At 36.7% G+C, this 14,893-nt stretch overlaps 1 protein-coding gene across 1 annotated transcript in view; it reads left to right on the forward strand.

The window, feature by feature from the left end:
• PCDH17 (protocadherin 17) overlaps window positions 1–14,893 on the forward strand; it is a 146,601-nt gene that overhangs the window by 39,999 nt on the left and 91,709 nt on the right. Inside the window, exons 3-4 of the mRNA XM_019524421.1 lie at window positions 9,016–9,074; window positions 9,218–9,390. Coding sequence (XP_019379966.1) covers window positions 9,016–9,074; window positions 9,218–9,390 — 232 coding nt within the window. The remainder of the gene's footprint in view (window positions 1–9,015; window positions 9,075–9,217; window positions 9,391–14,893) is intronic.

Below are 14,893 nucleotides of genomic sequence, written 5' to 3' on the forward strand. Positions count from 1 at the left end.
GAAGCAAATCACAGAGCTTTTATGGCTCCAGAGGTGTTTCCTTATCCCCAGCAACTCCAGGAAAGCTGAAGATTAATAACACGAGCATTTCGGTTGGTCTCAACTTCCATGTTGGAGAAGGGTGCACTTTGGTGTTGGCCTTTGGCGGTGACTAAGTCACTCACCAAGGTTCGTTCTTAATTTTTTTCTTAAGGCTCTTTAAAATTTAATGTTGTGTTTTTTGGGGGGAAGGGGAATGTCCATAGGTTTAAGCAGCCTGTAGCTTTGTTATAATAATACTGCTTCCCTTGAGTGAGACAGAAAGAAAGGAATGAGGGCCATAGGTAGCCTTTCAAAAACTGCACCAAGTGCAGAAGCTGGTAGTAGCCATCATCCTACAGTTATTTTATTATTTTTGCTGTTGTGTGTTTCTTAATGAGAAAGTACTTTTGCCCAATGTTACATCTTATTTTAAAATCTAATATAAACACAGTGAGGATCTTTTAACAGAGAAACTCATTTTACAGTCAGTAGAAGCTTTTTATGTATGTCATATAAAATATGCCTCAAAGATGCACTTCCAGAAAGAGATGAAAGTATAGAATAGAATAGGACAATTGCCTTAGATTTATTTAGAATGGCTAGAATTGCCTGGCTTTTTAATTTTGTCCTTCAAATAAGTAAAATGCTTCATTAGTGATTTATGTCCAACTCATTGTTTCCTGTTGGGCCAGTATTTTCTGTTAATGGAAAACATCTGAAGTTTTTAGACTCAAATTGAAAACTAAGTCTTCAGGCCAAGTAAACATACTCAGCAGCAATCTTACTAAGAAATCTTTTGTGAAAAAATGTACTGTCTTAGACAGTTTCTGACAAAATGAAGGTAGTTGCCCTTGCAAAACTAGATTTGGCAGAATACTTCATTTGTTTCGTGAAGTGTTTGCCAACATATCAGATCTTTGTTGTTCATAGGAGAGGAAAAATACCTGGAATTACAGTTTTTAGAGAAAAAACTGGAAGGTGCTTGAACAAGATACTAAGTGGCAGTTGGGTAAAGGGGAGAGATGTTTCATTTCATTTTCTAGTAATGTTTAATTAAAAAGATGTTAGAGTCAGCAAAGACATTTTGCTTTATTATAGTTTCAGCTATGAACACCTACATAAAGTAGGCCTGCACTGAATCATTTCTGAAAATGTGATACTTGTTCTTGTAATTCTGAGAAAAAAATGAATATTCTAGTAGCCTAAAATTCATAAATCTGATTAATGTTAAATCTTTTTTGGATTTTAATACAATTCTTCTTCTAATAGGACAAATATTTCTGCGTATAAGTAATCTGGAATACTCGAACGCTGTATTTCTTTAAAATTTTCTGCAGTTTTGTTGTTTTCAGACTAATTTTTTCAAGGGGGGCTGTTGAATTGAAAGCTGGAAAATTCTGCCCTCTTTTTCTCATTGTCTTACATAAGCTACTTTGAAACTAAGCAATAGTGAATTTCAGACTGCAGAAGTACAGCATAACAATAGTTTGAATTGACAAAGCAATTCTGAAATTATAGTTATCCAAACTCTACATATGTGCCAATATCCAAATTTGCACTAGTAAAAATAATTGCATGCCTAGCTTGGAATTCTCTGCATTAAAAATGTAGAGGTAAAGATTGGGCCCTTTGAATCTTGGATCTTCCCATATGCAAAGGAGTTTCTGGAATTTCTAACACTGACACATGTCATTTCCTTTCTGTTATTAAACCCAGAGAAGATGTCTCTGGGAAAGGAAATCCCTAGAGACATCATGAAGTTCTCCTTCATTGTTCCACTGGGGAAGGGTGGTGTATTCTTGAACCATGTGGAATATAAGAGATGCTCTCTTTTTTCCAAGGATTCTTTGTGAAAGAATAGAATCCCTAGAGCCGTCTTGGAAATTCATTTCTACAAAACATTAAAAAGTCATTTCAACTGAAGAAGATTTCATCATCTATATTCCTTGTGTTCATAGTTTTATAGAAATTAGAAACAGAAAATAATTATTAGTTCGGGAACTCCCTCAACACTGAAATATAAGCCTTGTAATTCTTCATTTGATGCTTTATCCAATTGTGTTTAAAATATTTCAAGTGATGGGGCTTGCATAACTTTGCCTTACAGGTCTATCCAGAACCTAATCAGAAAGTTGTTCCTGCTATTCAGCCTTTTTTCTTTTTTTTGTCCCCTTTTTCTTAAATTAATCTCTTTTGCAAGTAAACTTAACTAATTAAACCTAACTAAAAGACTTTTAAATGTGTACATTTATTAGTTTAAACTTGAAAACTGAGTGTTACTCAGTAATGGTACTGCTGTGTTGAAACCCCATAGCATAACATAAGTGTATGCAGGTGAGTTCCATGATGTACAATATACAATTTTCTAGGACTAGCTTCTTTGTCACTAACTTCTTAGTAACATTTCTGTGTACACTGCTAGATCCCTCTCTAGCCCAATGCATTTGTCATTTTTAATCAGTGAAACTGATGAATCCAGCTCAAAGTAACTCTACTTTTGTTTTTAGTAACTGGTGGCAAGATGGGTTAGTGCTATTAATCTGCTTACTTGAGTGTAGGCCATGACACTTCATTATAGCCCTTGGGTTGGTTAATCTATTCCCCAGCATAGCAGCTCTCCTTCTGTGTTCTGTGTGGGAACTTTTGACCCGCACTAAGCCTGTATTAGAAAGGGTGTAATCACTACTCTGTACCAGTGCATTTGAACCTGGTGAAGCAACCATAGTATGTAGGGTGGGTAAAGGAGTCCCATTGTTTCCATCCCATCTTTGCCCCTTTATGCAGTAGCTCTGTGGAAAATTCTAATTATATGAAACAATTGTTGAACATATCTGCTACATTTTGTTCTCACAAGGGTGACCAGCAAATTGTTTCCCAGAAAACAGAATTATCAGAGGAACTGTTTGCACATATACACCAGATGCACAAACTTTTTGCTTTATAAAATCCTGATGTACAAACACAGGGCACATCTACACGTGCATCTAGTACAACTGAATATAGTTCAACCCAACTAACAGTCTACATGTGTGTTTAAACGCAGTAATTTACTGCACTGCCGGATACCACTTGTATCTGACAGGACTATCCAGCAGTGTGGTAAATTAGTCTACTTTACCCTAATTACCATGTACATGTAGATGGTGATGCTTTACTGAGCAACAAATTAGTCTGCTGTGCAGTAAAGTGTCTCATGTAGATGTGCTCATATCATACTTAGTAGGTTTTTAGTTTGTCCTTTTACTTCCTTCCTGCACAAAACCGTTGAAAAAAATGTAATAGAATAGTAATTCTCAACTAAATTTTCTAAAAGGCTGTAACTTGTTAAAGAATTTACAGTTTTTTGGAAGGGATGAATTCACGTGTTGACTAAAATATTTGGCTGACTCAAAATACCAGTTTTTGGGAGTGGTACTCTTCCAAGAATTTTGCATTCCAAGCACAGACTCAAATCCTTGAGAAATTTTATGAATAAAGAATACAGTTGTGTTACTGATATTGCATATGTATACCATGGTCTCCTGTAATGACAAGGCGAGTGATGAGGTTTGTTAAAGGCCACTGTAGGAACTGCCAAGGGTAGGAAATATGAATACTCAATAAATTGGTATATTATACATTAGTCTTTCTCAAGACCATTTGGAAGTGGATCAGTTTTATTAGATCCGTGAGACGAAGCTATAAAAACATGGCCTTTTCTTTGAAAGAAGAGGTATGGGGTGTTAAGATACAGTTCTCCATACTGAAAGAGCACCTCACAAATATTTTCATTAAACATTTTACACTTTATAGATGCATGTCTCTGCTTTTACCTCCAACAAATCATTATGGTCTTACCATAACGTCCCATAATGGATGAGGCAATAGCCAGTTCCTAAGAAGACTGTGGTATTGTAGCTCAAAAAAATAGAGACCAGATTCTCTGCTGGGGTATTTCCAGTGACTTCTACAGTTCAACTGGATTGATGTGCTTATGTGACAGCAGCACTCGTGGTCTCATCCTTAGTTCGTATGAAGTAAATTTGTGAAACTGGAAAAATCAATCTGTTCCATGTAACTGAGTTCAAAAGTTAGTAAGTAATACAGACATAAGATACTGTACTAATAATATCTATCACTTTAATCTCCCAGAAAAATCTGGGTAGTCAGAGTGCAACAGAAAGGCTTTTTTTATAGGCAATAGCTTTTTCAAAAGCTACAGTTTTCTTAGAACTAAAGTTGTTCAGTATAAAATGATGTGATTAATGCATCTGCTGAAATTATTTCCAATGAAATTTAATGAAAACATGGAATATCTTTCAAGGGGGTTATATATATGCATACACACATATATAAAAAAACCCTTTTTTTAAATGTCTGACTATTCAGTAAGGCTGGGATTGTCAAATCAACATAAAGAATTAAGGTATCCAAATCTCTCTGAAGCTGAATGCAAGTTCAGTGTCTAATTCCCTTAGTCTTCTTGGAAACTCCCACCCTCTCAACTTTATCATTAATGGATATGCAGTATATGTAAGCATTTTGCCCTCTTGTGGTTGCTTGCAGCTTACAGTACCCTGATATAGCTTATCACTGATGTGGGATTTCCACTAGTTTATATGGTAAGGTTTATGTTTATGGAAATAAAGGAGGAAGATTCTACATCCAGCTATTTAGGTATCAGTGGTTTATCTAATAATTATGTTTATTCTTTTGTAGCAATGGACATATTTTAGGATGACCCCCACCTGTTTGTTTTTTCTGCAGTGTACAATATGAAGAAAATTGGTCAAAGTATTATTGAGCTGCAAGTCAGTAACAATTACTTTGAGTACGGAAATTTTCAGTAGGTGCTCCATAGTTAAGATTGCAATCACAGTTTAAACCCTACTTTTCTCGCCCCTTAAACTTGGCATAGGAAAACTTTATTTAACTGAAGACAATATTTTCACTACTTACACTAGATTAAATAAGTGAGGAGTACCAAGTACACTTTAATATTTATATTCAAATGTATATGTATCAAAGAATGTTAGTTAACTCCCCCCCGAATATTTAGAAGAATGAAAATGAATACTCTCAAACTGTCTCTAAATGTGTATATATTAAGCATTATATCCAATATTTAAAAAAAATAACCTGTCTCCTTGTGCCCAATTACCATCTATCAGAATTACGCTTACACCATAATATTTACAATACTGGACATTTTGTAAATCTTAGGTCAGATCTTTGATCCTACCCTGGCTCTCCTCTGCTCTTTTGGCAGCCCAAAGAGTGAAGAAAGCTTATTTAAAAAACGTATTATGTTTCCTTTTGGATAGGCAAATCCCTAGGTTATATAAATTTGGCGTGTTCCTTGAACACTACACATTCTTGTCCCTTTCGGCACTGAAGGCTGTAGGGGGCATAGGCAGTATATACACTTAGGAGGGACAAAATACATACCAGCATAGTATGGCTCTGGGACTTCTCTAACTTTTGTGCCAGGAGTCAGTTCAACTACAGATACTTGCATGAAGAGAGCAAAATTCTGATGAAAAATCAATTCTGAGCCTATGAAATATAAATGGAAATTAAATATGTACTAAATAACATTGCTCCTCTTTTTCTTCCTGTAATTAAGTAACATACTAGCCTTCGGAAAGGAATGGATTTTTCTCAGGGAGACAAATATGAGAAGTGGGATATCTCTTGAGAGCGATGAGTGAAGTTATAAGAATTTAGGTAACAAATTGAAAAGGGAATTTTTGGGAGGTGATTCATGTGGGGTGGTTTAAGCTGAAGTTGAAATATGATCTACATCTGTAAAATAGCATTTCTTGCATTTGGAGCATGATAACAGAAATGATAATTGGCTTTGTGGTCCATGTCAAAAGTGAACAATGTAGCTTCATTTTTTTTGCATCTGAGTAACCTCTTCTGGGTAACATTTCATCCTAAGTAGTTTGTGATTACAAGAACTTTTTATGTAAGTAAGAGTAAGAGGTTGTTTCCTCTGCCCAGTATTGGTTGGGATGAATGGAAATTGGGAGTTAGTTTTTGGTTGGGTCTACAGGTCATGTATGCTGGGAGGATACGTGGTAATTCATTAATATGTGTAGACCATAATGGAAATGTAGATGTTGCAGAGTAGGAGACATAATTGGGTTTCTTTTCTATACACTGATATTGGCAGTGACATGAGAGAAGAATTAATGTTGTTTTTGGTGTATATAATGTGAATTTACACATGAATATTTAAGTAATTGCATAAACTATAAAAATATTTCAATATGTCTTCCTTAATTATATGATTTTTATTGTTATGCCTTTAAAGGCCTATTTTTAAACAGTGTCATTGATGTAAATACATTACAAGTTATTTGTTAAGGGATAGGCTTAATACTGTATACATAAAAAAGTAAAACAAGGTTTTTGTCCTGTATTAGGTGAGCAAGGTCAGGTTTTCTAAAGAGCCAAGCACCAAACAGCTCCCACTTGGGTACCATGTACTTTGGTAGATTTAGCTTGATTTCCTGCAATTTCTTTTTTTAGAGTACTTTTGAAAAGATTCTTGTTCTGAGAACTTCTGAAAAGCTAGCCCTAAGGACTTGCCCAAGGTCACAGAGTGCCAGTGGCAGACAGTTGTGACTAGAACCCATGACTCCTGAGATCTACCTTTGCAGAGTAGGGCTGTCCAACCTCAAAGTAGGGGCTGCATTAGCAGGGGCTGAATACCATGGGGACAGTACTAGTAAGGTCTCCTGGGCTGTATGCCCCACATGTGCCTGCAGGTGGGCATGCAGGTGGGTATTGCAATATCCACAAAGGTGGCCCTCTCCTACTCTGTTGCACAACACGTACATGGTTGAGCACTCACCCATGCAGAGTATTACCCCACCTCACCTTCACCTCCCACCAGGCTTTCCTATGGCACCAAGTCTCATGGGCACTCCAGGATGCCAAATACTCTGGAACTGTGGGCTGTGCCATGCCATACCATGCTGCCCTGCCCCTTCAGGGAGGGGCATACACCGGGAGGGAGGTGAGCCCTGAGACCATGGCTACTGCTGCAGCTGAATTAAAAAGGGCAGCAGCAGCCAGGTGGGACTCCAGAGGCCACATGTTAACCACTTGTGGGTTGCACACTACTTGGGGCTGCCCATTGGACACGTGTGGTCTAGAACGTTTCCTCTTTTCATAGGTTATACCCATGAATTGTCCCCTAACACCATTCCATTTAACCTTTTAGATCCTAATAAAATCAGCTGCTGTAAGCAGACACAAAGCCCTGCATTTGATAGCCCTGTGCAATCTTAAGACCACAAAAGTCATTTGGAATCACAAGACTAAACATTTTATGCAGTGTTTTGAAAACAGAGGAGTAAAGTCCGATTCTACTGTCAGGCATATGGCTTTCATTGCTATATATCCTAAAGAAAATTCACACATGTGCAAAATCCAATTATTTTTAAAACAACATATGCAGTGATACACACTCCAGATCTGAAATTAGAAACTGCTTGAGAATCTTAACACAAAGTGCCTGATAATACCAACTGTCTGTGCCAAAGACTTAACAAGCAGTAAGAAGCACAGTATAAATAATCTTTATTAACTGGTGGATGGGAACATCTCTTTTACAAAAACAAATAATTTGTAGGATTATTTTAAATCACTTAAGATACACAAGGAAGAGAGCCAAGTCTGATTTTGTACATTCTTTTAAGAATGAGAGTTGCTTGACTGTGGTCTGTAGCAAGCAACATAGAACAGTAGGTTTTACACATGCGGTCACATTTTTCTAAACTGCCAATATCCCATGCAGTCCTGTTCACAGCAGTTAGTAATCCTTATAATGGTGGACATTCATAAATTTGCACATAAAAAACCCCAGCAAACCTAAGAAATAAAGTTGGGAGGGGAGAAAACAAATATTTAAGAGACCAGTCATTTATGTAAACACTTGTCGTGCAACATTAAACCTTACCTTGGGCCTTCTGCTTCATTAATTGAGTGCTCTCTGTGTTACTGATACTTATGCTCTAGGTGCTGTTGCAAACTCATAGCTTCTGCGGAGCATAATGGCGTGATATGAAGTGATGCAGAAAACAGTAGAAGCTTTGTCAGTAGGTCAGCTGCAAGAAGTGACGTGTATGACTGTACAGTATATGGAGTTTTGTGAAAGATGCAGTCTCTCTTTCTCCCAAAGAACTTTAGTTGATGATACAAGGGGAATTCAGTTCCCTCTGGCAGAACTCCATGTTGGTCTGTATGCAGTAAATACTCCTGGTTCTACAGTTACTTAGCTCATGCTGCTAAAAATATACCATCACAGACTTCATAAATTATCTCCTTTTTAAAAAAATGCTTAGCAACAATCACTTGATGTTCTTGTTTATATACAATCTCATTGTTTGAAACTGCTATTAATACTGATGAAAATTAATTAGAAAGGCAAAAGCAACATATGTAGTACTTGCATTTGTTTCCAACAGTATTTAAAAGGAAAGACCCATAAGCCACAAATACAAACAGACCTAAACAACCGATTCCCCCCCCACACACTTCAAGAACAATGTAGCTGTTCTCGTGAAATTATATTACAGCAGTAAGGGCATCTGAATCCCAGAAGATGGTGTTATTATGACTAAAAATTAGAATTATTGAATTTTGCACTTTTGTAATATGTGAAAGTTAGGTAATTTTTCCTCTCCTCTTCAATAACCATGAGTCTTAACATCTGATTAATGAAAAAACATAAACTGTGTCATCTGTCAGGTTACTAACAGAGACTGCCACTTATTGGAGCCTCATTGTTTACTTTAGCAGGTAATTTGTGGACCGGAATCATTTAATTGTTCTGAGCACATAATTACATGCCAGCATTTTCCAATTTAATTAAAATGTACAAATCTGAAGATTAAGGGAATTTTTGAATTATTAATCATTTCTCCTCTAGGAAATCTTGTTGCTCTGCAGGAGATTTGTCCAGTGTACAACTATACGTATTTTTTTCCTTCTCTTTCACAGACAGACAATTTTCCCGCAGAGCCCAATTACATGGGCAGCAGGCAGCAGTTTGTTCAAAGGTAAGGCCTATTAAATAACTTTCTCGGCTTCCCCATTTGCATTCTTGTCAAAATTGCTTTGCCAGAGAGTACAATTCAAATTGGAACAAGTAAATACAACTCTCTCTCTCTCTCTCTTCTCTTTCTCTCAATATGTATTTCAGTAGCTCCACGTTCAAGGACCCAGAAAGAGCCAGCTTGAGGGACAGCGGGCATGGGGATAGTGATCAGGCTGACAGTGACCAAGACACTAACAAAGGCTCCTGCTGTGACATGTCTGTTAGGGAGGCACTCAAGATGAAAACTGCTTCAACTAAAAGCCAGCCGCTCGAACCAGGTGAGTGAAGTCTCCAGTGCCTACAAAGTATAAAGCTTAAGCAATCATTGTAAACCTATTAGTACAACAGTTGCAGGAATAGTCCATTGATAATACCATTAGAGGAAATAATAAATCTTATAGCCAAACCAGAGCAAAAACTTTCAATATCTTGCAGTATAATCACGCATTGAAACTGCAGTATTGTTTGTTATTTTTACCTCAAAGTAGATTAAAATAATATTTAAAAAAATAGTAGCTTTCCAAAATGACTATACTTTATCTTCAGGGACATTGCCAGTAATATATTGTGTACAGTCTTTCTGCCCAGGCATGCTTTGCAAATTCAAATCATCAAATTCATCATCTACAACAACAGATAAAACAATAATCAGTCCTATCCATTCTTCATTTAGTCTGGAGAGAGAAAAAGGAAAAGATTTGGTGATCATAAAAGTAGATGAGAAAGAAGTTTAGTTCATAACTATACTTTCCTATTTGTAGTGTTGATTTTACTATTAATAGCAACATAAGAAGTGAAGTATCAATAAATGGCAGAACATTATTTTTCAGTATAATCATTTAATTCACACCCTCAGCATCTCAAATAGGTATCTGTGCAGCTACTAAAATAGTTTTTATCTAGGGTGGTGCTAGTGGTCTCGCATACATTGTGACAAATAAGCATGTTTATTTCTTCAAAATCTATGTCCATTTCATTCTTTCCAAATGCATTTTAACTAGTTGCAATATCCTTTAAAAAAACAACACAACACTTCTTAACAATATCAGCCAAACTGAATACTCCAGCCATATCTGTGTTTTTGTGTTTTGCTTGTATTCACATAAGCAGCGAAGAAATACACAACTGAGTTATTTTGGATTTACTTCACATACCTGTTAGTCATTTTAGTTTCTTCTATGGAAGATGATTCACAGAGTTAGGATATTTAAAATTTGATTAATTAAGCCATTCTTAATGAGAAACTATATTTATAATTAAGCAGACATACATTATAAGATTTTTATTAATTGGTGATTAATTGGAACTAGATTTTTGCCTCTAGCATAGTCTGATCTGTAGTATATTCATCAGGAAATACATGCTCTGCTTCATTTTTCTGATCATGTTGAGATTGCAATATAATTTTTGCTGTGTAGAATATTTAGAGCACTGCAGTATAATTTATTCTGTATATATTTGAGGGTTGACCTCACACAGGACCTTGTTTTCCAAGTAATAAATGCCAGAAAGATTATTTTTTCCTGACCTTTTACCACAGTGACTCTCAGCTTATAATTGGACATTGATCTGTATAAAGATGCAGTATTTGATTTTTTTTCTTAATGAAACTGTATGAACATGGATCTAAGTTTCTCTGTTGTGTATGCTAAGAAGGGACAGCATCTCCAGACTTTTGTATACATAAACAGACCTGAAAATGAAGTAGAATCTCGAAAGACTAAAATATACGATTAGGACTTTTTTTCCTAAACTAAACAAAACAGGTGCCTTTTTAGAAAAGGATTAAAAAACCTAGTTCGTACTATTGCACTCTGTGCAGCAGCATGGTGTGCACATCAAGTCAGGCGAAGGTCAAAATGCAAGAAGACTAGTAAGCAAATTTAGTCAACCATTCCTATTGCTTATTTTTGTAATAATGCAAGGACCTATTCCGAAGTTTGCATTTGTCATCATCTCTAGATGAGGGGTCCTATTCATCAAAAAACAACTCATGCGATTGGCTCAGATGAATTCAGTTCAGGAATTGAATTGCTTAATATCAGCAGGAGGTACTTGCATGAATCTTTCTTGGTGCAAAAAAATTACATATAGATATAAAAACAGCAAGAGTATCCCTTTTTCATGTGGAATTAAAAAGCAGAGTAGTATCAATTTGTTGCTTCCTGTTAACTAAGTAATAAAATGAATACTGAAGAATATACTTAGTACATCGTACAGACTAAAACCTACAATAAGGTCCATACAGATACAGAGAGATTCACCCTTTGTTATTGCAATTTGCTCCCAGTGAAATCAATTATTGTTTTATCATTGATTTTACTGTGAGGTGTACTGGAATGGGTATACGTTTTTCCTTATAAAATAGAGAAATGGGATTTGTTTTTTCAAATGAGTCAGGTGTTAGGGAGAAGGGGAAAATATGAAAAGTAATATCAGAATCTTATTTTTCATAAAGAAAAATTGATTTCTAGAAAAACGAGATGGTAAACTTGCCAGAAAATGGCTTAAAGGGGAGTCAGAAGCATTTGCTCTTTTAACATTTCAGGTCGTGCTCCAGGACAGAAATCTATTATTTTATAATAAAATTTTAGGTCTGGTGGTGCTTGTTTAAATAGATTTAAAAAGCTGTTACTTTATAGATCTGAGGTCAGTCACAGTTATTAGGTGCTCAGCATTTTGAAAATCAGACAAGAGCCTAGCTTTGGCTCTTGGTTTTGAAAACTTTGACCTGAATCTGTGTCTGCACTCTTTTGTGAACCATGTCCAACCAGTGCTATCTATAAGGGCATAGGTCCACTAATAGTAACAGTAGTAGTAGTAATGCTATTGCATTTTAAATGCTTGTTCACTTAGCCCTCCTCTGGCTTGGGCCACCTACGGCCACTTAACATGTGCAACCAGGAATAGAGCTCCACCAGTGATAGCAACAATGGAAAAATATCATGAAAATATATCTAATGTGACCAGCCTAGATTGTGTCTAGGACCCTGAAAAACCTAGCCCACTTTACAGCTTGCATCCCAGGGGAACAAAACATGGAGGAAAAAGCCCAGATTATGAAAAAAACACTATACAGTATTATGAAAAAAACATGATTCTGAGGCCTGAGATCTATAGATGGCAACTTTTGCTTTTTCCTGGATAAGATACTATTAAATTTAGAAGGCAGTGAAAATTAGGGCTTTTCCTGGACACTTGACCTTGATGAAGGGAACAGAAAAAGAAACTTTAAAAAAGTAATTGAAGGAGAGACATTTAAAAAATATCACTGAGACAATCTTGTGTAAAAACAAATATGTCCCTTTTACTTATCTCAACCATATCAACCTGCCATATATTTCAACCCACTACTTCATAAAAATGTTTAACTGTCTTTTAAGCTTATTTAGGTTATATGATTCACTAGTTTCTCTAAGCAACTTCCATATGCTTACTAGTCTTTAAATGGAATGGTTTTGACTACATTTTTTGTCTAAGCCTTATTTTTTGGATTCTGTCCCTGAGATTTTTAAACCCCTCTTCAGACAGAACAGTCTGAACTCTTCCCTCCTCCATTAAACACATTAACAGCTTTACATACTTTGTTTAAGTTACCTTGGGCATGCCTACATGTTAATTAATGAGCTGTAATTACAGCGCATTAAGTTTAGGACCTGTAATGACAGGTACTAATTTAATGCATTGTAATTAGTGCTATTGCACATCAATGCAAATACACGGTTTTTCATGATGTTAATGTGCATTAGACTAAATCTACTGTGCATTAGCTCATTAGCATGGGTTTTGCCTGTCACGCTAATACGCAGTAAAATTAGTCTTCTCATGTAGGTGTGTCCCTTGAAAGTATTCTCTGATTCATTTAGAATGGCTCATAGTATTTTTCAGTTATATATGTATATATAAATAGCGAATCTCCATTTTTTCCCCTATAGATAGCATGTAAGGGTAGTAGTATCTTTTCACTGAAAAATTGCCCCAAGCTGAATGTCCTATTCCAGGAGTATAAAAGCATTCATTTGAAGTCCTAACAATTTCTGTGAAAAATTGCAGTGCCACAAAAATGTGACAAGTAACGCACATGGCATTGTTCAAACACTTGTTCATCTTTAATGCCATAAAGCCTGTACTGCTGGCACTCTCAAATGCAGAGATACCAGAATACTTTGCAGGAGCCCCCATCTTCAGAGGTTCATGAGGACAGCCAAGCACAGAAGAAAGTATCAATTAGCTAGCTGTCTGAAGAAACCACTAGGGACTTCCCCGCTCCTCTTGTGCTGGGAGTGCAGAGCCATGCCTCACCTGTTCACAACTTCTATTGCCAGAAAAACTGATCAGCTTCACTTCCAGGCCAGAGTGGATCCCTGTCACCTGCTCAACCTGTGGCTTCTGATTCAAATGACTTGGTTTTAGGAAGTAATGAGGACACCATAGAAAATAACCATAGTTGTAAGTCAATTCATTTTCACATGAATGGAGGAACAAGCAAAGCTATGGTTAAAATTTTTGTTTGCTTTGGGTTTTGTTTTTTATTTTCAAAGGATATTTTTAATGAATTAGTTAGTGAAGCCATGTGGAAAGAGGAGTTTAGCAAAATGGACATAGAGAATTTCTTGAAGACCAGTGCAGCAGGTCCTCTGTGTGCCATACTCCTACTGGCACCATGATTCATTCACTCCATTGCCCCATGAGAGGCCAGCAGTGGGAAGAGGGCTGCAACACTGGCTGTACTTCAGGAGGGGGCTGAAGGGACTTCCATTCATTCCAGCTGTGGCTTTTATGAATTACAGTAGCCAGCCTCTGCACCAAACACATGTGGACTTTCCAGCTGGACTACCTCCCCACAGAGCACCCATGTTGCCTTTGCTTCAGGAGAGGTACTGAAGAGTTTCTTCTTAACTACAGTATGGCATTTTCTGCTTACAGAAGCTGAGCGCCAACTTTTGACAGCTCCAGCTATAAGCTTAACCACTCACTAGCTCTTGACTGGTGATGACCTTATTTTATGTAATTCCTTTGATTTCTGTAGTCTGGCAGCTATTACATGTTCGTCACAAAGGTCTCTGGCTCAAAACTGGGCAGAAACATCCCCCTCCTCAGAGCCCTCCCTCCAGCTTTGCTTGTGATGTGAAAAGAACAGGTATTTTTGGCTTGGGAGGAGACTCTTGAAGGCGAATTCCTGCCCTATTCCTTGGGCAGCAAAGACCATCTTGTTTATAGGGAAAGAGCATTGACTACATGTTGATCTGTAAGCCCAGCTTATCCTCTCTCAGGCAGTAGAGTTTGGAGTGCCATACAGACTCCCTGGGGGCATGTGTGGGAGTGGGGGAGTGAGGAGCAGAGTCTTCTGGGATGGTGGAAGACGAAGTCATCCCCTGTGATACTCTGGGTAACTGGACAGGCATTACATGTGGTACTGGAAATTGTCGCACTTCTGAAAAGTTGCTGTTGTAAAGAACTAATGTTTATTTAGTGGAAACACAATAGTCTTAAAAAAAAACGTGCTTGAATGCCTGTATATCAGTACAGTACAGTATCTAACCAGTAGCTAATATAAAAAAAAATCATTTATTTTGATTTGTATTTTAGACTTTTTTTAGTGTATTCTAGTTTGTTTTTTTTTTTTGCCTTATATTTAGTTTAGCTATCCAAAGACCTAATAAGCCCTAAATACTTTTCCTGGTTTCTTCTATTTTTATTTTGATTTATGCTCCCCGTGCTTTCTGCTTTCTTCTACATATTTTTATTTTATTGTTGAAATTATCAAAGAGATCAGAAAGC

This window comes from Gavialis gangeticus, unplaced genomic scaffold (genome assembly GCF_001723915.1).
Source record: "Gavialis gangeticus isolate Ggan-Ray unplaced genomic scaffold, GavGan_comp1, whole genome shotgun sequence".
Classification (NCBI taxonomy): Eukaryota; Metazoa; Chordata; order Crocodylia; family Gavialidae; genus Gavialis; species Gavialis gangeticus.